At 36.2% G+C, this 26,219-nt stretch overlaps 1 protein-coding gene across 1 annotated transcript; it reads right to left on the bottom strand.

Moving 5' to 3' along the window:
• Positions 1–23,759: 23,759 nt before the first annotated feature.
• Positions 23,760–25,831, bottom strand: LOC115689359 (cytochrome P450 71D9-like). Its single transcript, XM_030615365.2, has 2 exons — positions 24,849–25,831; positions 23,760–24,619 (listed from the first exon to the last, which is right to left on the bottom strand). The coding sequence occupies exons 1-2, from the start codon at positions 25,755–25,757 to the stop codon at positions 24,005–24,007; spliced, it is 1,524 nt and encodes a 507-aa protein (XP_030471225.1). The 5' UTR covers positions 25,758–25,831; the 3' UTR covers positions 23,760–24,004.
• Positions 25,832–26,219: the final 388 nt, after the last annotated feature.

The following is a 26,219-nucleotide window of genomic DNA, read 5'->3' as shown; positions in this document are numbered from 1 at the left end:
TTAGTAATACAAGTGCAATAATGGAAGCCATCGAAAGATGCTTCTAATTCATCTGGCCAAAAGCAATAGCCGACACAAGTAAAACACACAATACAATAACACAAGCATGTAAACAAACTGCATTTTTAAAAAGGTGGATTCTCCTAATTTGGTCATCTCCATAGTCATCACTTGCTTCTATGTAAGGACCTGGTCTTTGGATTAAGGTTAGATTGCCATGTGTCCCATTGATTTTTGTGCTAGCTATTATAGGGATTGAGACTTGGCTGTGGCCAATTGTCTAAATTCATGAGATCAGTGCCTCTATAGTCCCAAAGGTCTTGAGGTAATTTCATAGGATCTGGAATGCTTTATTTGTACTCCCCTGAAACTTACTGGATGGCATCTCTAGAAGATTCATGTGCTGGGAAGTAATCCCAAGGTATTTCTTTCCTAGTTTGCATCGGGCCATATGGACCTTGGTATAATGTGATTCCTTTCGTATAGGACTCTGAGTTTCATTTATTCACCATCAATTTCCGCAAGACTACAACATTAGGATTTTTACTCCATAGCAATGGTATACATAACATTACATAGCTGGGCTGGTCCAGACGTGTAAAATTTCCCTAGTCTATAAAAAAGGATGGTGGTATGGACTTTTGGATTCGGGAATTCAAGCATTAGCTTGGTGGTGAATAAACCCGTCAAACAGATGAGTCGGGTTGAAAATTGTCCGATCTACATAGATCCATTTCCATACAATGCAAATCTAATAACCCATACCTAACCCAACCCATATTCAATCATACCCGACTTGACCCATATTGCTAAAACACTTCTATTTTTAACCGAATATAGGTAAACTCATACTCAAATTGAGGTGAGAGTGCGGAACGAGAGAGCACGAGATCAATCGAGGGTGAGAAAGAATAAAGAGAAAGTCATAGAGGTGGGTTGGGTCTAAGTAAGTTATAAACTCATTTATGACCCATTTAACACTAATATTATGTTTAAACCCATTTATGACCCATTTACTGAATATAACTAACATATATAATAACTCAGCTCATCATATATGAGTTAATAAATTGGTCTATGATTCATTTTGATAGGTCTAGTAGTGAATAAATTCTTTAATAAGCTAATAGATGAAACAACTTTGAGGTAGTGTTTTTGGGATCCTTGATAGATGAATGCACCAATGATCCTATTGACTCTAGCAATAGGGATTTCAATGGCTATGGTATCACAATGAAATATATACTAGTAGAACCATTATGAGATAACGACACAAATGATCATTAAACTTTGATTCAATATGCAATGTAGTTCTTGAACTTTTAATTTGTTCATTATGATCCCTGAACTTTATCCCAATGTGCAATGTGGTCTCTCGACTTTTGGTACATGTTCAGTTTAGTCCTTGAACTATATGAAAATGTTTAATATTATCCTTCTATTAATTCAAGTTCAGAGACAACGTCAAATATTTTCATAAAGTGCAAGGACTAAATTGAACATATACCAAAAGTTTAGGGATCACATTGAACAAATTAAAAGTTTATGGACTACATTGAACATTAGGATGAAGTTCATAGATCATATCGAACAAATTGAAAGTTCAGGGACCACATTGCCCATCAGGCTAAAGCTTAGAGACCATTTGTGTCATTTTCCCAATCATTTTCGTTCCTCTGGGAAGTTGGCTGGATCGAATGAGATAAGATGAACAAATGGGTAATCGGGATGTACGCGAAATGGTCTTAAACTCAAGCCTCTATATTTTCTAAAAATCTTGAGCTGATATTCCCTTAGGAGAGGTCTGGCTTGCCTAAAGAATTGTCCTGTGAAAATCAATTGATCAAATATGGTGGCAACTCTCAGGTTGAGAAAATACGAGGATAACCCACTCTGTGGAGTGCAGCAGTTGATGTGCACCTGAACAACGGAGGTTCATTTTTTGGCCTTGAAAGTAGATCTGCGAGAATATTTTTGTCTCCTTATATGTGCTTGGTTTCGAAGTAATTATTTTCACAAGAAAGTGATAGCCCATAAGATGGAATTCTAATTTTTAATTCCAGACTCAACTGCTAATATTTCCTTGAACGTAGAGTGTAATGGATTTCTGCCCAGGAGAGTCACCATTGACTTCTTCAAAGTGAACAGCTGCTCATATTTGTCACTAGCATCTGTTTGTAAGAGTGGGGTTTTTTTTCATTAGTTTCCGCAGTGGATCTGCTTATCGGAAACGTTCTCATCTGAGAACTATAACAATTCTTTAGCAGTATGTCCAATCACAATTCATCTGTTGAATAGATCAACTCATCAAGCTTGGCCAAAAGAAAGCAAAGAAAGCAAAGAAAACTATTTGACTAATCTTTTACTAATTAAAAAATGGATCGATGCAAGAAATTAATTTGTCTTCCATGTGGGTAATGTTAATTAACAATTCAGACTCTGAATACCAATTTCCTCACTTCCAAACATCATGGAACGACTTGATAGTTAGTGAGTTGCCTATAATTATCTCTCTAGTCAATCATTGCACCAAAGGAAACAAGAGAGAAGCAATAGATTATGCGAAAGCACATGATCTGAGCATAGCATAATTTAATAATTCCATTTCTTACATTGAAGCCTACATAGGAACCTCCAATTCAATCCAGACATTGTTACATAAGAAGCCTCCATAGGAACCTCCAAAATGTCCACCTCAATGAATCTCGCAATGTACATCTTCTTCCTCCTCCGAATCTTAACAATATTTTTGTTCTTCAACTTGAATGTGAGTAGGTGATTAAGACCCCTTATCTCATCTTGTTGACTTTATGACTACTAAATTATATATTTTTGTTCTTCCAAATTATTATTTTTTCCATTGGCGGGATGGATAGACCATTTCTTGTATGTTGACTTTGACTGATTACATTATGCATGATGATAATAACCTTTTTTTTTCCAAACATGATGATCATGGATTGTCTCCTCGACTTTTTCCAAACATGATTTTTAACTCCGATCAAGAAGGCGAGTGACATTTTTTCTAGATTAACAAATTGGCAAGAAATTATTTACTTAATAAATTGATTTCAGGAAAGGTACAATGAGTTTGTGTCTACCCCTATAAAAAAGATTGTTGTCTTTATAATTGCCACGTAAAAGTAGAGAGGTCACGGGTTCAAAATTTGGATATCAAAATTGAGTGAAAGAAAAAATCGCATATATGAGAAAATGGCTTGTGGTCTTGGGTTTGAATTTTATTAAGAGGACTTTATGAGTAAAACCCTGAGTGCATCATATCGATATGGTGGAGTGCGCCCTTAAAATCGCTTGAGTAGGTGGAGTACCCCTATAAAAAAGATTGTTGTCTTAATAATTGCTCTATAAAAGCAGAGAGGTCACCGGTTCAAAATTTGGATATCAAAATTGAGTGAAAGAAAAAATTGCATATATGAGAAAATGGCCTATGGTCTTGGGTTTGAATTTTATTAAGAGGACTTTATGAGTAAAATCCTGAGTGCATCAGATTGATATGGTGGAGTACACCCTTAAAATCGCTTGAGTAGGTGGATTAATCGAGATATGTGAAAGCTAGTCCGGAAATCATTTAATGATGGAAAAAACAGAAAAAAGAAATGAGATTCTTCTTGTCTGTGCATTGAATCATGTTAGGTCTCTCTGTCTCACTCTCAGCAAATAAAGATACAAGTGAGATTACTCCATGCACGTGTTTGGGAAAATTCCAAATCAGTACCCAAAGTGGGCCCATTTTCTCAAAAAGGGTTCAAAGTGGACATAGTGCTAAAATAAAGGCTGAATACGAATTAGTCTCAAGTAAGGGCCTGGGTTTGCCAGCCGGTCAAATGCTCACCGGTCGGGCCCTTACTTGAGACTAATTGGGCACTTCAGGCCCCTATTTGAGACTGATTGAGCATTTTAGGCCCTTATTTGACACTATGTCTACTTTGGATCCTTTTTTGAGAAAATGGCCCCACTTTGGATACTGATTTGGAATTTTCCCCACGTGTTTTGACCATCTTTTCATTTCCAGGAATTCCTGCGCTATGATCTTGGACTATTGGCGCTCTCCATGAAAGCCGTGATTCAAGGGCTGCTTCTACCGAGGATTGGAACAAGAAAAAATGACTATCTGTACAATGCATGGCACCAGGTGGATGTCTTGGAATCTTATGCTTGAACAATTCAAAGTAAACAACGCTCCGTTTGTTTGACGAAAAATGAATGATTTGAAAAATATTTTCTAAAAAATGATCACTTGTATTACTTGAAATAATTAGCAAATAAAAAATATTGTCAATGTCGATAATAGTTTGTATCTAAATATTTTCATGAACAATAAAATTATTTTTTGTTCGTTCATTTTTTACAAGCGATTCAAGAGATCATATTTTGGAAAATATTTTTCAAATTATTCGTTTTCTGCGAAACAAACACACCATAGTCGGAGTTGTAACTCAGCCCGCTTGTTCGATCTCTTGTAGGACACTTCAAAATGCACCATCCTGAACTCACCTATTTTCGTTGACGTTCTTCGCTCGCACATGCTTTTATTCAATAGATTATGCGAAAGCATATGAACGGAGCATATTTGTAGTAATTTGGGGAGATGACATTAGAAGTGCCAAAAGTTGTGTACGGCGCTTACTTTAGTGCTAAAATTTTTTTCCGATCACTTAAATGTTACTTTAAAAAAAAACGATCACTTAAGTGCCAACTCCAGTCTGGGTCTCCGGAATTTCGATGTGGTCATATTTTATTAATTTATTAGTCCTACGTGGCTTGCCGGTGTGCTCAGTCAGCATAGAGCCCCTAAACGACATCGTGTAAAAGTTGTAAATAGTGATAATTTGAGTGCTAAATTTTGTTTAAAGTGATCACTTTAGTGCTCGTCGTTGTCTAAAAAACGATCACTTCAGTGCCGGTCGGATTGTGCGACGTCATTTTGGATGTCCACGTGGAGTGGATTTTTTTAAAAATATGCCAAGTCATATTAAAAATTTTAATTATAAATGCCACACAATCAATTTGGCCGAATTTTGCACTTAGGTGATCGTTTTTTTCTCTAATTTGTCACTTGAGTGATCCGAAAAAAACTTTTGACACTAATATAAGCGCCATACACAATTCTAGTGTTCTCCCTAATAATTTGATTTCCTACGTTGGAGTTTACGATCAACTCAATTCAGACATTATTGTATTAAAGGCCTACATTGGAACCTCCGAAATGTCCACCTTATGTCATCTTGTTGACTTCATGATTACTAAATAATATTTTTGTTCTTCCAAATTATATTTTAATCTTGGCCGTATGGATACACCATTTTCTTGTGTGCTGACTTGACTGATCGCAAAATATTCTTTTTTTTAAATGACTGAAGAATTGGAATTATTGTCTGATTTGCATGATCATATTAACCTTTTATTCTTTTTTTTTTATTTTAAAAAACATCATGTTCGTGGATTGTCTCCTCGATTTTTTCTAGCAAAACTCACATGCTATATTACTATCTAAAATTATTTTAAAGTCCAATCAAAACTACAAGTGACATTATTTCTAGGGTAACGAATTCGCTAGAAACTATTTTACTTAATAAATTCATCTCGAGAAAGGTACAATGGGTATGTGTCTATCCCCACAAAAAGATTGCTATCTTAGTAACTAGTTTTAAGAAGAGTTAACACTACGAAAAATCTCAAACCGGTACATATATGACAAATTTACTTCAAACTAGTTTTTTGATCACTAAAAATCCCAAATTGATACACCTGTAACAAATTTACCATAAATTAATTTTTTGACCACAAAAAACCCCAACCGGTGCACTTACGATAAATTTACCCTCCGTTAAATTGGATTAATACCACGAAAAATTGTAAATTGGTAAACCTGTGAAAAACATATGGGTAAAACCCAAAACTGGTACAGCCGTCAACTGTCACGTGTCATATAACTCAGCAATTTGATGGTAAAAATTAACGAAAACTAACGGAGGGTAAATTTATCACAGGTGTACAAGTTTGGGATTTTTTGTGATCAAAAAATTAATCTGGAGTAAATTTATTACAGTTGTACTAATTTGAAATTTTTCGTGATATTAATCCTTTTTAATTTTAGAAAGTGGAGGGGTCACGGATTCAAAATAAATTATTATTGTAGGCACATCCAAGAAAGGGGGAAAAGAATTTGCCGAAAAGATATCAAGATATCAATTAAAAATGTTGACTAAAGATGACAAGGGAAGTGTTTGTCGGTGGGTGGTGTCCAGATCAACTCTCGCGTATCTCCATCAGTCCACTGGTCCATACGATCTTAAGGGCACCGGAGGAAAAGAAGAGGCGATGGATTCTATGTCGTCCGTCCAGTCAATCACGTGAGGTCTCTCTCACACTCTCTCTCCGCAAACAGAAGAAAGAGCAAGAGGCGAGATTTTTCCACGCTCGTGTTTTGAACCACCTTTTCATTTCCAGGTACTCCTACGCTGGAATCTTGGACCATCCGTGCTCTTCACATGCCACGATTCAAGGGTCGTAATCAAGAAAAGGGCAGGTTTGTTGCGTTGCAAATTTCATAATAAAAAAAAATATTTTTCCGTAACAGAAAGCGATTAGGTTTTATTCGTTTGGTAATTTAGGGAAAGTATTTTCTTTCTTCTAGAAGGGGAAGCCATTTTCCCCTAATCTAAGCTTGTTGTTTTTTAGTATATGGAAAATGTTTTTCATAATTCGATTAGTTTTCCGTTATCTAAACACCAAAAAGTCGGAAAATAATTTCTCGAAAATAATTTTCTTTCAAATAAATGGATCCTAAATAAAAGAACAAAACATCGATGGTAAAAACATCAGGAAATCTTTCAAACTCAATAAAAGTCCACTGGTTCTTTTTAAAGCAGTGCATTAATAAGTCATGCACTTATCTCGGCTTAGAACACGCTTTAGGGTTTTACCGCAATTCATGGGACACGATCTCGCCTTCCACACTTCCCAAATCAAATTCCATCGAGAGCGTTCACCATTATATTAGCTCCATATATGTACTTTGGGTTCGTTAAGAACGACTACGTATAAATCAGTGCAGTAGCCAATATGGAATATTTAGCAGAAACAATATCACCTTTACTGGTTCCAAAGTAACATGCATCCGAACGTATGCTTCTTTCGTTTCATGAAAAATGAATGGCTTATAAAATATTTTTCTAAAAATGATCGCTAATATCACTTATTAAAATGAGTGAATGAAAAATATTTTCATTATCCACAAAAATATTTAGACATAATTTGGTGATAATAATGAAAACATTTTTCATTTGCTAATTATTCCAAAAAATACAAGCAATCATTTTTGGGAAAAGTACTAAAAAAGTTCTAAACTTATTGCATTAGTACCAATTCAGTCTTAAACATTTCAATTAGACTAATTTAGTCCTAAACTTTTTTACGTTTTTCCGATTGAGTTCATCAGGTTAATTTAGGCCGGAAATTACTGACGTGGATGCTGGCCGTTTTACGTGAAACGGCTAGCACTAACATGGACATTTTTAATAATTTTTTTGAATTTTTTTCTTTTGTTTTTCATTTCCTTTTCTTTTTCTTCTCTTTCTTCCAAGATTGACAAGACCTACCAAGATTTCCCCCTTGACGTAAAGTCTTCATCTATATCAATTGATGGCTCGGGCCGAACAAGTAGTCCTGAGAAATTGTATGCACACTTACAACCCTTGAATGGCTTTAGATCTTAGCAACAAGAGCAGGAAACTATCAATACGATTCTCCAACCACTCACAAAATAATTTCAGAAAGTATGATAGGGGTTAGGAATGAAGACTGTCGCTATGGTGTTGTTGAAATGCAGAAACATATGCGTAAACCCCCAAGAAGATAACCTCGCTCACATGTCAACCGACTTCACAAATCAATTTGTATAACATTTCACAGTACCTTCTATAAAAACGAATGCATTTCATATTGCATTCTCAAACCATTTTACAAATAATAAACTCACTAGCTATTTCAAGAGAAGCTTCACCGTCAATTCAAAAAACCAAAAGGTAATAAATGTTCGATTCAATTTTATGAAACAAATATGCTCTAAATACAACTTTTCCTTTTTAATAAACATCATGCAATGTGATGCCTCTTTCATATCTTATAACATATCTAGTGCCTATAATTTTAAATCATGAGTTTCCAAATCAGAAATAAGATTAGCGCCCGTCACCTCAAAATGTGAAACTAAACAAAGAAAGATACCTTGAGTTGCAAAAACTTGGATTTCTATCACGTAAGCCAAAATCAAGTAACAACTACCTTAACTATGACTGACTAAACTAAGCCTTATTCAGTAGAGGTGGTAAATGGATCAAGAACCCATATATTAACCCATATTTAATGATTGTGGTAATAAATAGGTTGGCTTTAGTTTTAAAAGTAGACTTAAATTGGTCATTAATGGGTTGCCTATTAACTTAATGGGTGTTAAATAGGTCACAAATGGTTTACCCAACAAGCTTAAGTGAATAATAAACATGTCATTTTCAATTTTTTTTAATTTTCTGATTTTTAATTTTGTTATATTCTTTTTTCTATTCTTTTTCTTTTTCTTTTTTTGTTTTTCTTCTTCCTTCGATGGGGCCGAGCTCCCCCAAGGCCGGCAAGCTCATCACTCGCCTGTGGTCTGCCATCGGCGGGGAAGAAGAAAAAAGAAAAAAAGAAAAGGAAAAAGGAAAATAAAAAAAAGAAAAGAAAAAAAATTAAAATATGATTTTTTAAAAATAAAAATAAAATTATTAAAAAAACATTGTCATTTTCCTGAAAATATTTTCCAGAAATTTCATATTTTCTGCGAAACAAACGGGGCCTCAATTTTTAAAAAAAAAAAAATATAAAAATTGTCCACTAGATTTGTCTTGCATGAAAATGTTTTAGCAATACAATTTTTAAAAAATAATTAGCAGAAATAAGCTTTCCTAGATTTAGTTAAATGAATTGAGAAATTTGCCTTGCGATAAATAGGTCATAAATATGTTAAATGGGTAAATTTGGATCGGACCATTTATAACCCGATCCAAACCCAACCTAATCCATTCGTTTAACAGGTCTATTATTTAGTAACAAAACGAATTTGATGCGCCAACAAAAAGCTCATCCAAAGCAAAACAACTATTGATGTCCACAGTACTGCGGCAATTCACATGTGGAATTTAGAAAGGTTTGTTTGTTTGAAGGGAGAACTCACCTCAAACCCAAAAGACAACCGAAGTCGGGCGAAAATTGGTACCAAACTCATTAGTTTGAATCTGGTTCCAACAGTGCGCAACAAATTTTAAAATTACATTCCAACCAAATTGTAACATTGATTCGGCGTGTCGAGGTGTTTGAGGCTTGCTGAACCAAAACCCTCTCTCTCTCTCTCGGTTTCTTTCTTTTCTTCTTTTCTGATTCTTCTTTCTCTCTCCTCTTCACTGCTTCTTTTCTATTTCATCGCACCAGCTGCAATAATGAGACATTTGGCTGAATATTGAACTTATGGGCTTGAGAAAAAAAGTTGGGCTTAATCAAGTGGGTGGACTTTAACTTATATTAACTTTTGTTTTACAGGCCCATTTCTTACAGCCTTACCTAGTTTTTTTCTGATCAAAGGCAACGAAAAATTCATTTCGTCGCGTTTGATTAGACCAAAGGTGACAAACGACATTTATCATCACACTTGCTCTTATCAAAGGCGACGAGAATAAAATTAGTCGCTATTCCTCAAAGCAACATCTATGCATACTTTCGCATTTGGGCGTGATCATGATGGCGATGAAGATCCACTTTTGCCGCGATACACATAACCTATGGCAAAAAATCACCACTTTCATCGCCAAATGACTAATTCGATCTCCTCTAACATGAGAAAGCTTAAACTTCGTGGCATTCGGTTGGAGCAATGTAGGCGACTTATTAGTTTCACCACTTTTGAAAGTTCCTAGTCTTATTGCAGGTGACGAAAAAACATCCCATCGCTGTTTCTCATTGCAACAGCGACGAACTTTTGATTTTGTCGTTGTTTCTCCATGTAAGAGGGACGAAACCAATAGTTCATCGACTAAGGTCGGTTCTAGTCTGTTTTGACTAACGAAATTGACATTTGTCGCAACAGGGTGGAGTAATGGTGACGAAATTTACGTTTCATCACAATTTATATCTCGATGGTGACGAAATCTGTGTTTTCAGCGACGAAGTTTGTTTTTGTCACGGTAGGGCATCTATGGTGATAGAACTACTTTCGTTGCCAACCGTCGCGATAGCCCTGATTTTTTGTAATGACAGACGGTTTCTTAAAAAAAGGCAATTTGGGTTTTTTGGTTTTCGGCCGAAGAAGGGAATCCAGTTTTAACTGGAGAGTGCTTCATGTGATAGATACACCATGTCATAGTGATGACATGGAGTACCGACCAATTACCAATGCCCGCCAGTTATGAATATCATCATACTCAGTGGTATGCATGCATGCATCTTATTTTTTATTGATCGGTTACATCACATGTCACTATCACGTGGTATATCCGTCACATTAAATTTCTCTTCAATTTTTTTTTTTGTGGTTGCACAGGTTCCGAGAAACCACTATGCCACTGATGGAAGTTATGGGCTCTCGATGAAGGGTTACAACTTCTCTTGCACCACGAAATTTACCGACGTTCATATAGAAAATTGATGCAAAAATCCTCGTTCAAACGTTCCATAATAATTGCTGCAAAAAAAAAAACCTTCCATAATAATGTTTGCTGCACTGGAAATCTAAAGCCATTTTCCTTCGAATGCGGGACTGTCTTAGGAAGTTCACCAAGCAGAGGATGGAGCACGTATTTTGCAGCTCCTGGAGCTTGATCGCAGAATTCCTTAATACCCAATCTGTATTGGTTCAGTTCTCACGCGTGCTTTTTTCTTACCATCGACACTGCAAATCACAGACCCTATTGCCAGAGACCAGAATCTCAATGAATTATATAATTGCCTTCCAAAAATATGTATACGTAAAATAACAATCCCGATTCAAGATCTGAGGTTGTCATAGACTATATACGATAGGGCAGATCTTCTTGGAGCTGTAGAAATTGGAGCTGCAGACTATTTACGTCTACAGTTTCTGTCGGCGATCGCGTTGCTCATTTAGCAAGGTCTCTTTCCAGGCTTATTTATTGATAGTGGATTGGAGTTGAACAACAAATTCATGAAGATACAAAGTGGGTTTACAAAAAGGGGATACCCACAACAAGTCCTTGGGTTGAATTTGCAGGCATATTCTGAATCTTAGCTGTGATCTTAAGCAAGAAAAGTGATAGTAAGATTTTTTTCTGGAGGCAAACACCTGAACAGGATTATACTCTATTTTACACGATTAGAGGAGGCCATAATTGTTTTTTTTTTTTTTTCACTTCTTTCGACAGGAACGTTTTTGATGTTTCACCTTACCAAAAAAAAAAACGTTTTTGATGTTTCCGAAAACCTTGAACCAAAAGCTATACCAAAGGAGCTGATATAAGAAAGTAAAGCTCTTCTAGGACCTCGTCCACTTAGCTGTAACTCAGGTTTTAAGTCAGCTTTTACTTGTGATGTAAAAGAGCGGAAATACCAAATATTTTTATCTCATATTTATGAAATAATTAAGGGTTAATATCACAAAAAATCCCAAATTGATACACCTGTAACAAATTTACACCAAATTAATTTTTTGACCACAAAAAATCTCAAACTAGTACACCTGTGACAAATATACCCTCCGTTAGTTTCCGTTAAATTTTTCTGTTAAATTACTGAGTTGGATGACACGCGACAATTGACAGGTATACCTGTTTAGGATTTTACCCCTCCGTTTGTCACAAGTTTACCAATTTGCGATTTTTCGTGGTATTAATCCAATTAAACCGATGGTAAATTTGTCACAGGTGTACCAGTTTGTGATTTTTGGTTGTCAAAAAATTAATTTGGGGTAAATTTATCAAAGATGTACTAGTTTGAGATTTTTCGTGGTATTAACCCAATAACTAACAGCACATTGGGCTTTCAGAACCAAATTTTTGACACAAGGATATCAACCTTTGAATGTTAGGCTGAAGACAAGAAATATACCACACAAGGAATTGACACAGTTTAGTGAAAAATATGCTTTATAGTTTGCGGAAGCAAATCGTTATCTTTTAGAACTATTTTATGCAATCGTCGGTAAGTCTTGATGATGATGGTAAAGTGAAAAAACCAAAGGTAACTATCTTATCTTGTATGCTTTTTCTTATATGCGACAATGAAGATTGCTGATGTTTTCTGTCTTGACCTAATGAGAAATTTTTTATTCTTTTTTCTTTTTGGGATTTTGAAGACACTTGTGTTAGTTGCTCAATATTATGAATTACATATGATTGCTAAAAAAAAAGATGTGTGAGAGATTGAAGATATTTCCAGATATCCTTATAAAACCACTTAGACTTTTTTTTTTTTCAGAAAGCCACTTAAACTTAAAATAGTAGAAATATTAACTCAATACAACTCCAAAGGAGCTTCTACTTTTACTATTATAGATATCGTAAGCTAAACTTTACTTGAATAGTAATATTGTGATATTTATAAAGACAAAAAATGTAAGAGCTTAATCCTTTTATCGATTTAGAAAAAAATTGGATAGAAACACTATTTTAAAAAATGTGTAGGTTAATAGATTAAATTCCAATATTATATTTTCATGTCATAGCACTTTGTTGCTAATTAAACTCCAGTAAAACTTTTTATTATATTGTACTTCATCATTAAATAAATTTCGTTAAAGCATATTTATTTTTTGCACTCCGTTGATAAAGCTCTTGTCCGGAATCGTCGTAAAATCCATCTCCTCTTAATAAAAATTGAGGAACAAATTTGAGTAAAAGAAATTTCATTGTCGATCAACTTTCCGTGTAGCAATGATCAAGAGGGGCATAAAAGAAGGAAAACAATAAAGACTTGACGATATTGTTATTTGAATGTTAGGCTGAAGATAAGATATATGCCAGATGGCAATATGTCGATTTGTTAACAACCGTTCGTACGTCTTGTCGTCGACGGTAAAGTAGAAAAAGTTAAAAGTGAAACAATTTTCCATCTGCATCTTTCATTATTCATTCGGTGGACGTCCCTTTAATTGGAGCATACCTATATTGTCAAGAAGGCCCTAGGCTTGTCTATCGAAATCACAATAATTTCGAGATGTAAGGACAATGGATGAGATCTTATCTACTTTTTCTTATATGTGACAATGGACATCGCTGACGTTTTCTGTCTTGTCCTAACGAGACAATTCTTTTTGTTTTTAAATTGGAGAGATTTGTGTAAGTAGTTTGAATAGAATTATAAAGCTTCATTTATTTCGAAAAAAATGAATAATTTTTTTAAAAAACGATCGCTTGTATTGCTTACAAAAATGACTGTACGAAAAATATTTTCATTTTTAATAAAAACGTAGATTGCTGTTGATAAGGAAAATATTTTGTATTGATTAATTAATTCAAGCAATCCAAACAATTATATTTATGAAAATATTTTCTAAATAATTTATTTTTGCAAAATAAACGGAGCCTTAATTTCGTTGCATTCGATAAGCTTTTGGTCTTATAAAAAGGCGATGGAAATAGAATTTCATCTCTGTTTCTCAATGCACTAGTGACAAACTTTTGATTATGTTGGTTTTCCAATGCAACAACAACGAAAGTCATACTTCATTGCCTAAGGTCGGTTCCAGTCTGCGTTAACACGACGAAACTGATATTTCGTCGCCATAGAGTGGAGCAATTGTGACAAAATTTATGTTTCGTTGTGTTTGGTCTCTCGATGGCAACTAAATCTGTGTTCCTTTTCCATTGCCTAGCCTATGGCAATGAAGTTTGTCTTCGTTATGGTAGGGTATCTATGGTGACCAAATTATTTTCGTCGCCCTAGCCCTAATTTTTATGTAGTGAGGGTGTTTTTTGAGACCAACTTGACAAATGAGTCTTGAGAGAGTATTTTACATGACAGATACATCAGTCAATGAAGTTTGTCTTCGTCATGGTAGGGTATCTATGGCGACATAATTATTTTTGTTGCACTAGTGCTGATGGAGGAAGGGGGGGTATCCGAGTTAAGTTGGAGAAGAGGGTGTTTTTCGAGATCATCTTGACTATTGAGTTTTGAGAGAAAGTATTTTATGTAACAGATATATCACGCAACAATATTAACTTAGAGTAACTAACTAATCACATTGCCCACCTGTTACGAATCTCATTCTACTTAGCTCTATATATGTATGCATCTCACTTTCTAATGATCTGTGACACAACATGTCACTGTCGCATAATGTATGATCGCATAAAATACCTTCTTAAATTTATGGTTTCCACAGGTTATACGCTCTCCACGAAGGATTACAACTTGTCGTGCACCACGGAATTTCTCCTGGTTCACATGTTCCATCATAATGTTTGCTACAGTGGAAATCTAAAGTTTTCTACCAAGCAGGGGATGTGGGGCACGTGCTTGGGGAAGCTAACCAAAGCGCAGATTCCACGGTTGATCACAATAGAGGAACCTTCATGCTGCAGCTCCTAAAACTTGATTCCAGAATTCCTTAATGGCTAGTCTGTATTGTTTCTAGGAGCAAAAGAAAGGGTTGACGCATTATTAAGTCAGTTTTTACCAGTGGCAGAAAAGTAGGAAAATGACAAGTATTTGTATTCTCATATTAACTAACAGCATATCGGGTTTTGATGACCAAATTTCTCACACAAAGATATCAATCTTTGAACGTTAGGCTGAAGGTAAGATATATGCCAAGTGGCAAATCGTATCTTTTATTACTATATATAAATAATCCCTCGTTCATCTTGCCCACCTCAAGTATCGAGAAGCCCTAGGCTTGTCCTACCCAAGCCACAGTAACTTAGAGTTGAATGAAAACGGGGATGAAATCGTATCTGCTTTTTCTTACATGCCACGTGTGATTTTCGTGAGATCCGATAGAGTCTTAGACCGTTTACTCTATCATAGTAAGTTGTGACTACAAAACCTACATCATTTAGGAGGAGGAAAAAAAATTAAAGAAAGGAGTAAAATGAACGATTTGTTGTCGCACTTCTAAAGAAATGGTGGAAGATTTTTTTTTTAAAGTCATAATTAGATCTCGAGCTCGTGGTTGGTGAAATTTAGGTGTCTGAAATGGCGCATGGCAAATGATCAAGTTTTTCACGTTGGTACCACCAACGGCGAGCTTGAGATATGATTTGGGCTTTTTTAAATTCTTAAATTCATTGGCCTACGACCAAAATCTTAATTCCATTTTTTGCACTAGACGCTACTTTTGGCTTTGCTGAGAAACTTCTCCGATGGAGAAAAAGACTCCCGACTCATTCAAGCTACATTATTGCTTGTCATATTCAAGCTCACCTTTGGCGACTATTATGCTAAAGTGACAAAGTTAATTTCCTAAAATGGACCCCCACGAAAGACTCTGGTAAAGCAATTACAAATCACTCGGTAGCCCGATTGTCACGCGGTAGCTAGATAGTGATCATAATCACTTTATTTTCACCTGATTTCGTCCGTATATCTGCATGCTAATTTATGAAGATCATACAGTAATTCTTATTGCGATTCAGAGAATAGTATAATCGCCTATTGTCCGAAAAGATTGAAATATCTTTTTTCACAAATTGGAACGCTAGATAATTGCATTATCTCTATATTTCTTATAGCATACAAATTGGAAACGTTTATTGGAGTTTTGTAACAAAATGTTCCAATTTTAGAAAAAAGATGAAAAGATGTAACAAAACTTCACTTAAGCTGACGAAGTTATTGTAATATTGGATCAATTTGGATCAATTCGGGTTTTAGGTTGTTGGGTTGATTCTAGAGGTTGTTGAGCTGTGAAATCATGTTGTAAAAGAATTTTAAGGCGTTGTGGACCACAAAGATGTTACAGAAGTCGATTTGAGATTATGTTTTGATCAGTATGAAGTTTTGAACTTTGTCGTGGAATGCTAGACTAGATTGAACCCTCTGCATTTGGCTCTGTTTTTCACCCGCCTCTAGCCATCTTTTGGGTGAAAGGTGAGTGCATCCTTTTAAACATGGGATTCCTTTTGAATTACTACGGACCCACTTGAAACAGGCGTACGCAGGGTTCGAACGAGCCATGTTAGCTTCGGCATGCGATCTCTCACTGTACAGTGGAGAGCAAACTGGCTCTATCTCGATCAAGTTTCCGAAGGCATGTCAGAGTCATTTTATTACAAAATAAGTTTTGTTTAGTCGAATCTTAGGTTAGCTAAATTTTTGTTTGATTTTGATATTCATTTATCACTTAATTGATAGGATTCCGAATGTTCCGTTCAAGGTAGCTTTCATTCTTTCGTTTTGGTGTAATAGATGAGTGTTACATGTACCTTTGATGACTTGGAAATTGATGTCTTGAAAAATATAGGAGTTAGATGTAAGAAGTAAAACAGGCATGCAGAGCAAGGTGCTTATTAAAACAAGAAAATTGGAGTTCAGAATATATTTGTCACACAAAATTGAATAAGGCATTTAATACCATTTTGGTTATTTGCAATGGCATAGTAGTGTGAAATGGTTTGAGAAATGTTGTATGAAATGTATTCTTCTTGATGAAATGAATTGTGAAAGGTTATATGTAATGGTTTGTAAAGCTAATTTAGGAAATGTAATTCTGAATTGGTTTATTAATAGAGAATGAGATAGTGATACTCATTGTCATTAAATCTGAACCCATTGAGGGGTTGTGAGTATGAATATCATTATGAAGAAGTCTTGCTTTGGTAGAGCCAGTAGGTAATATAGGTGGAGACTTACTCCAAGGGAAATCTTAGCAGGTCTTGTCACGAAGCATTAAGCGTAGACACAGTATCAACAATGAGCACTAGATCAGTCATTTGGACCACACTATTGATGTTGTTTTGATATTATTTTTTAACCGGATGTTTCTCATGTTCATAAATTATGTAAAACTATTTGAAAAAATATTTGGTCTACAATACATATGTTTATGTCTTGGAAAATGTGTTTTGTTTTGAAATTTTTGTAGACATGCATAGTGAATACTTAATCTGTTTAGATTTGTATATATGCTAGGATAAGTTTATGTCAATTAGTGTGAGGTTGCCTTTGATGTGGCTAGCAAGGATCACCTAGAGGGGGTGAATAGGTGATTCTATTAGGTCTTGACAAATTTAAAGCGGAATTGAAAAGGTCAAGAACTGAGTTTGAGCTAAGAATGCAAAGTTTAGATTCTGAATAAACTTCAGAAGCAGTTTAGCAGGTGTGGTACATAGTATAATAGTACGTAGGAAGAGTTTTAGGGATAAGAGAATCCACACACAAGACTTATAGTGGTTCAACTTACATCAAGTCTACGTCCACTCTCCCATACTGGCAGCCTACTAAATGGGTTTCACTAAATGACCAACAAGAAATTACAATAATGAGTGATAACACTCAGTGTATGATAGTCTCACTATCACACTCAATCACTCTTTCAGTACTTTTCTTAAGATCACAAAATGTAACCCACGAAAGACTAGTATATAGGATCAAAGTGTGCTCAAACTTTGGAATTCTAGATTCGACTTTGTCACTTGCTTTTTTGCTCCTCGACACTTTGGTCTCCTTTTATACTCCACTTCCAATCTAATTGTTGGCCAATCTCTAGAGGATCATCTTCCAATCTACCTGTTGGACAAATTTGTATTAAGAAGATCAAGCAGCCGTTGAGTGACAAAATCTAAATCTCCATTAATTCTGATCGTACATACAACCAAAGTCTTAGTTTCCATAAGTAGAACTTCTTCGTTTAGAAAGTAATTTATCTCGAGATTGATTTGCTAGTCAATTAAGATGTTTTGCATTTCAAAGTTGGTTTGCAAAATAATATTTAAGATTGAGTCAATCAAATCTTTCTAGGTAAGAAATCCAAACCAGATCACTAGCTGTTATATACATTCTGAACTTATGTCACGTTTTGAACTTGTGTTACGTTCTGAACTGATGTTACGTTCTTAACTTGTGTCTCATTCTGAACTTATGTCACATTTTGAACTTATGCCACATTCTGAACTTGTATTGGGATGGAAATACGCGAAGTTCTCTGAGTATGAAGTTCTTCATTTCCAGTATAAAGTTTGAAGATATTCAACTCTAGTTTCTAACTTCTGGTTCTATTAAGTATATTAGCAATCGTGGCTCTACCTCGCTATTCACCTATCCATGGTACTTCCAAACTTTACCAAACTCTTCGACCAAAATTTTTTTTCCAAACTCCTCGTTCTAGGCTTGTTCCCTTATCCATGGTACTTCCAAACTTTACCAAACTTCTCATTCTAGGCTTGTTCACCTTCTACTCTACTCAAGTACCCTAGCTTGTAGACATCTCTACGCCCAATGTCTTGTTCACCATTGATAGAGAACTCGTTCTTCTCAAGACATCATCTGCATAATGGCTTGTGCATCTTTCACCTGGTTACTCAACCATTAATCACGTTAGTATCATTTGATTATTTTATCATCTTCAAAACACCATAAGGGATTTCCCTAACAGCCTTTGGGTAGGAGGAGGATTGTGTCATTTTCTTTGGGTTAGTGACGACCGTGTCATTTCCTCTATACTTGTACAGTTGAGCTGTTGTTTCACCAGAATTTGGTTTCCTCGACGAAATATCTTTCACCGAAAGTCGTTCTTTGGTTTTTAAATGAAAGAGACCAGGTTCCGTGGCGATTCCGAACAAGAGGTATCCAGGCAAACTATGGAATCAACAACTTCACTTCGATCGAGACTATGTGAACTTGAATCGTGCTAGAATTTAATCGATGACAAAGCCAGAAAGTACCATGGGTATAAATGTAAACAAACTCTGCTGTAATTTAGTCAATGACATGGTCTGATTATACTAAGATGTCACGTCCGAATTTAATTGATGACGCGGATCTGAAAGCTACAATTAGATAAATTGAAATTACAATACAAGAAAGATTAAATATGATTGAAAGATAACATTTTGTTTGATTTGTGTGGGGGTTCTCCGATGGACGATTTATAGTATTTATAATGGTCTCGGGATAATTGGCAATAGTTGTGCTTTCTCGAATAACTTCTGTCAATTACATTCGTGCCTCTCCGATCCTCATGGACCTTGTACCCACGTTCTCAAATTGTTGGTTTCGCCATGTGTGATCTGTCCCATGATCGTCAATAACTGTCTCGTGACCCTGTTTACAAGCGATAACCAAGTGCTTGCGATCCCAACTGCCTTGTTGATTCCAAATTCCAAAATGGCGCTTGAATGTTCCTTTCATAATTCGTTGCGAACGCAAATACTGGCAGCTATTGACCGTCCATCATCGTATTTCGACAACCGGACACGTAGCATATTTATATCGACCAACACATGTCTACCTTTTTAGACTTGTCAACAAGCTTACGTATGTGCGATGATACTCATGTGCTATGCACGTGATCATCTCTACTTGAGCTTCATTTAAGTGTCTACTCTCATCCACGTGCTAGGCACGTGCTTTGCCAATGATGAGATTATTTTTGTGTCAATAGCTGTGATAGACTTTTATTTCGACACACTGCCATATCGTAAATGTTTTAAAAATCGTTCAAACTATGACAATCGAGCATATCAAAATTTTCATCTGGAATCATCACGAGGTTCGTTGAATGGTCAAGTGTTACATCCAAATGATTTGAATTAAGGCATGACCTCTCAAGGGACCAAGGCCATCGTCTTACACATGGAATTTTACCCTATACGAGAGGACATGACGATTTGCATGCATCTTTAGAAATAAGTCAAGTTGAAGGTTTTTTTAATAACTCGTGCTTTAAAAAAATTATTTTCATTTCAAGATTATTCATTTTTATTTTATATTGTCAGTAAGTACAAGACAAATTCATACCACGAAAGTCCCAACTATTATTAACAAAATGAGTTAACTGAAAATTCAGCTTTTCTTGTTTTGTTCTTTTAGTTTAGTGCAAAGGTAAATGTGACTATTAGGTTTGAGTTTCGGCTCGCCAACGACCCGCAAATGTTTGGCCTAGGAAAAAAAGAAAGCTACCTTCACATGCTAAATATTTCCGTGTAAAACTACAGGGAAAATAACAAAGTAAATTTCAAATTTTCTACTGATTTCAATTCTATCGTAACCTTTTGATCCTATCAGAAAAAGTATCGAATCTCTTAACAAAGATTCGCCAAGAGCAAAGCAAGAAGCTAAAACCAAAAAGACGGTGAGGAGCACCAATGGCTGCCGCTGAGAGCTGATCTAATCCAAGGGAGACAAAACCCTCGTGCTTAGTTAATTAAATATTTTTTTTCAGGCAGTGCTAGAACTCATGGAGCATCTTTAGAAGGAAAATGACATAAATGGTCCCATTATTTTGACCCAATATATTATGTAGTCTCTAAATTTTAATTTATTCAACGTGATCCTTGAACTTTTGATAATTGTTCAAACTAGTCCCTAAATTATATTAAAATCTTTAATGTGGCCCATGAATTTTTTATTTGTTCAATATGGTCCCTGAACTTTTGGTATAACTATATGAAAATGTTATTATTTTAAGTTCAGGGATAATATTGAGTATTTTCATATAGTCCATGGACTAATTTGAACATATACTAAAAGTTTAGTGACCACATTGAACACATTAAAAATTCATGAATCACATTGCACATTGGGCTAAAGCTCATGGATCACATTAAATAAATTAAAAGTTCAGGAATCATATTGCACAATAGACCAAAGTTCGGGGACTATTCGTATGGTTATCCTTATTTAAAATTATAACCCCATGCATGGTTTTCGAAGAGCACCGTTAATTATAAAAGGGACATTTGTCATATTTTTCATATATCAAAATTTGATGATTCCTACGAATTAAAATTAGAAACAAAACATAATCACAAAGAACCTAATAAAGCCACGTTTTGTTGGAACTCGGATGGTGAGATAGGTAGTTCAACTTGCTATTTTTCTTAACATATAAACTTTTTAATTAATTTATTATCAAATATTCATGGGACTTTTGTTAACAAGGTCTTTTAAAAACTAGTATACAAAAAGGAAAAAGAAAATCTAAGAAACCTTTCTTTATATAGGTGCCTGTGAATGTGATGCACGCGGTGAGAGAGTTCTTGTTTATCTTTCCTTTTCTTCTTTCTTCGACCGGTGAAAACATCTTTCTCAGTCTTGTCGCAGTATATGTCCGTACAAGAGTTTGGTCGTCAAGTATGTCTACGACCTGAAATCTTTTATGTCGTCCTTTTCTTGCTATCGCAAAGAAAATTGTTGGATATTCGGAAAGGATAAACAAAGTTGAGTAATTTGATTGTTTATTTGAAAGTTCTTAATAATGCTTAGTTCTACAAGAACAATTTTGAAATCGATCGACGACTCGCAAGAAAAATATAACCGATTACTCACATTTCGTATGTTGCTTGTATTTAACTTGTGAATAACCGTATGATGAATCGGAGCGGTTATTCGATCTTGATTTGGAATTCGAACATATTATATCGTTTACTGTTGTTGTTCAATCTAATTCCAATTTAATATGGTCAACGTAGGTCGTTAGTTCAATGTCTTGCTTCTCAGCAAATTATGTTGGGCCACACTCAGATAAACTTCTTTCAACTAGGCCTATCCATATCTCATAAAGGAGCGTGTGATTATTAGAGAGTCCTACAAGGAAAAAAATACTAGATAAGAGCATCGGGGGTCATATCATCCTAATTAATGGACACATACGGCAAGATCCGGAAAGATGCGTAATCAATGAAATGATCGAGCGGTAATGTCACGAACGACTGTCCTGCATAATATTCTTGATTAATTCTTCTGGGAAGACGTTTCGGAATGAACTTGCAATGAGAGATGTATAGGGCGAGCTTGAGATGGGGACCCTTTGATTTACTCAGTTGAATTTACTCTATGGAGATGGGCACAAAAGTTATGTGATCGACCAGAGGGAAAATTGTTAAAAAAATCCAAAACCTATTATAAGGCTGCCAATTAGTATTGGGATCTTTCAATTGTGCTATATTAGTCCTAAACTTTTTGACGGTTTGCTAATGTAATTTTTCCAACCAATTTGTCCGGAGATTGCTTAAATGAATGCCAGTTGTCCTATGTGACACACCAAGCGTTGGAGTGATAATTTTTTAAAATTTTCGAATTTTCTAAATTATTTATTTATTTTATTTGGCAACACACCATAAATTCCAAACTTTCTAATTTGTTTCAATTCCAGACCAAATCGTTCAACACTTGAAGGAATATTCTGTTAGATTTTTTTTGTCCGAATTCCGAATTTGCCACTGAAAAGAAAGAAGATCTATCTAGTTGCAAGCGATTTCAATATCTAATTCCTATAAATGTCGTACTATAATTGACTTGTTTAGGGCTTTTGAATTCCAGAATTGCGAATCAGATGCCCTGCTCAAGAATTTCATGCCTTTTGGATCGGGAATGAAACAATCTGCCGGACCGGACTACACAAGAGTTTTCTTGGCAACTTTTCTGCACGTCTTGGTGACGAAATACTAGTACTTGTCTCCCCTTTTCGACATCAACATCCTGAAAAAGATCATCAGTTCGATGACCTAAAGCCATGTGGTTCCTAACATTTTCTATCTGTTGGAATATGATCAGATTTATAAAGGTCAAGAGAGGTCAAATTCGCCGAAGTCTGATTCTAGACATCGGGGAAGGCTTTCACGAGATCTCAACTATCTTGGTTGTAATGATATGGTTCCAATGTTTTCTTTCTCGGCAAACTTCACTATTTATATGAAATTTATTCTTCATCTATCAACCAGATCTTTTGATTTAGTTTCATTTTTTCCTGCTACGCTATCAAGACTGTTGAGGCCGAATTTTTTTTTTCAATTCACAATGGCCTCAAAAGTTTAATGGATGTATAATCCAATGCAAAATATTTATCTGGCTTCATTTCAGCCATTTTTTGTTTCCTTAAAAAAAATTTTGAAATTTTTGGTTTGAAAAAAAATGAAAATTAGGTTATTCCAGCAAATATAGTCTTAACTGTAACGTTATAAGTAGTTAATGCTAAAAAGGGGGAAAATGTTTCGAAGTTGATGATTTATTTTGATGACCTAAAATGGTGGAGATAAAATTAAAAAGAGGAGAAAAAGTGAGGACTTCATTACAATTTGGGCGACAACCCCACCTTTGTATTGATATTGAAAATTGAGTGCTAAATACATAAACTTTTCTTTTGGGACCTAAATACAATCTCTAAACTTGAAAGTCATGATATAATGTGACACTTGGTCCCATGAAGTCGTGGTACATAGCGTCAAATCCCTTTGCATCTTATCTTGGAAAATATGTATAGCACCATATGATATAGTCGTAAGCTGAATTTCTCACTAGTGGGACCCAAAATCGATGGATGTCTCTTTCCTCCAGAAAATACATGAAAGTGTCGCCACAACGTCACAGGGAATATGCACCTCCTTTGACCGTACCAATTGAATCTTCGTGCATGAGAATTGAGACCCAAGTATTGAAATATGAGTATTTGATGTAAAAGATTTGTCGACATGTCACTCATCTAATTAAACTTTATCATTTGTAGTTTCTAAACACAAATTATTAATGAAAACTTGATTGAAATGAATGATATCACGTCAGCATGTCACATGATATAAACATCACATAACAAATTCCGAAAGAAAAGATTATACTTTATTAGATAGAACAATTTCTTGTTTGCATATACCAGAACATAATCCACATCTCATCTCTGATCCCAACAGCTTCCTCATAGCTTAAACTCTCAAGTAAAAAACTCTCTTGAGCCCTTATTCAAGTACCTAAAAGAAACCCTAAATCTTCACTTCCCACGAGCAGCCACATACCTTTTTTTAGGTGATTACAAGGAAACACAAATGAGGCAGCTGACAGAAACTTAGCAATTATAAGGAGTGGGAATCAAGTAGAGATCATCTTTCCTCTTCACAGTCACAGCAAAAGCCTCAGTCATGTCCAGGTCCTCATTCCTCATCCCACCAGGGAGCGTCCAGTCAAAATAGTACAAAAGCATGGCAATCTGAAGCTCCACTTGGGCTAGCCCAAAAGTCATCCCTGGACAAATCCTCCTCCCAGCACCAAACGGTATGTACTCCAAGTAGTTCCCTTTATAATCCACGCTAGAGTCGTCACTGAACCTATCCGGGTTGAAGACCGCGGGGTCTCTCCAGTATTTCGGGTCTCTTCCCAGAGCCCATGCATTGATGATGCCCTTGGTCTTCACTGGTATTGTGTAGCCATATACTTCACAGGCCTGTGAGCATTCCCTTGGGAGGAGGAGTGGGACTGGTGGGTGTAGCCTGAGGCCTTCTTTGACCACTGTTTTTAGGTATTTGAGCTCTGCAACTCCTGCTTCATCTGCTTTCCCTCTCTTGCCAAATACCTGCCTCACCTCTTTCTGTGCTTTGGACATGATCTTTGGGTTCTTGACCAGCTCTGACATGATCCAGTCCGCTGCTGTGGCTGGTGTCTCACTCCCTGCACTGAATATGTCCTGCACAAAGAAAAGATGTCGTCACCTAAATGTTGACTGCTGTACATGAACTGGTGACACGTTTCCTAAGGGTTTATCAGACATAGGAAATCAGAGCACGGGTTATGTGTTTGGAGAAAAGAATGACATTGGAGAAGAATAAAGAATTTTGTGGAAATAAGACTGAATTAACTTACCAAAATTACTGGGTTCCCTGGGTTACCAAAAAAAAAAAAAAAAACAAACTTACCAAGATTACTGCTTTGATATTCTCAGTGGTCAGGGATAATTCCTGATCACCTTGCTTCTCGAACTTCAAGAGAACATCCACCAGATCTTCATCGCCATCTTCACGCTGATCACCACTCTTATTCTCTGATCTATTCTTCCTGTGTTCCCTGATGATATCCTCCAGCATCCTGTCAGACTCCTGGTGCAGCTTCTCAATCTTCGGCCTCATCCCGCTCATGACGTGCAGGAGCTTTACTGAGGGGAAAAGGTCGGCGATCCCGAACCCACCCGCAAACTTGATTGCCTCCTTCACCACCCCAATGAACCTGTCCTGCTCCTTGCACTTCTTCCCGAACGCAGCCCTCGATGTCATGCCGTACTGGGATGAGTAGATCTTCTCGGTGAGGTTGATGGTCATCCCGGCCCTGGCTGCGATCCACCTCACCAGGTTCAACATCTCATCCTCCCGGATGGACCGGTATGAGAGCACTCTCTTTGAACTCAGGAGCTCTAGGATGCAAATTTTCCTAAGTTGCCTCCAATATTCACCATAGGGTGCAAACGTGATGCTTGTGCAATCATAAGAGATGATGCTGGAGGCAAGGATCGGTGGCCTAGAGGCAAAGATCACATCATGGGCCTTCAAGACCTCCTTGGCCGTCTCCGGCGACGAGAACACAACCGTCGAGACCTCGCCCATCTTGAGGTGCATCAACGGGCCATACTTCTTAGCCAATTCGCTCAGCGTCCGGTGCGGAAGTGGGCCGCTGAGCTGGTGCATGTTGCCTATGATGGGTAGCTTCCATGGACCTGGAGGGAGCTTCGTGGTTGACCCTTTTGGGTCTGGTTTTCTCTTGACAATTTTAAGTGTCATGAAGATGAAGAGGAGGAAACACAACAGAACTGGGAAATTGAGCTGAAGATCCATGATGTACTGGTGGAGTAGTGTGATGAGATGAATGTGGAAGTTAAGTGTGTTTGTGTTGAGATTTTTGGTGGAGCTACCCAGCTCACACTTATAGGCGTTTATGGGTGGTACTCTTATGGAAGAGCATGCACCGTATGTAATTAAAAAAAATTTGGCCGATGTTTTATTCTGTCCAGATATTGTCTGGCATAAATTTTTCTTAGATTTATAAAATTCCTGTACTCATTGAAGCTGACAAATCAGATGATGGACCACACATTTGAGTGAAGTAAATTGCAAGACATTTAGAGGTGACCCCCTTACACTTGTGTCAAATGACTACAATTTTTCATGGGTGCATATTTGTATGATGTATGCTAGAAACCAAGACAACAAGTTGGCATATCAAAGATCAAAGAAAAGACATCTGTCGTGAGAAATTGGTAAATTAACATATCACCTCACTACCATTCTAGATGATTG

Source organism: Syzygium oleosum, unplaced genomic scaffold (assembly GCF_021117445.2).
Source record: "Syzygium oleosum isolate NSW1041296 unplaced genomic scaffold, Sole_v2.1 Sole_v2.22, whole genome shotgun sequence".
NCBI classification, from domain to species: domain Eukaryota; kingdom Viridiplantae; phylum Streptophyta; class Magnoliopsida; order Myrtales; family Myrtaceae; genus Syzygium; species Syzygium oleosum.
This window is presented reverse-complemented; position numbering and strand designations above follow the sequence as displayed.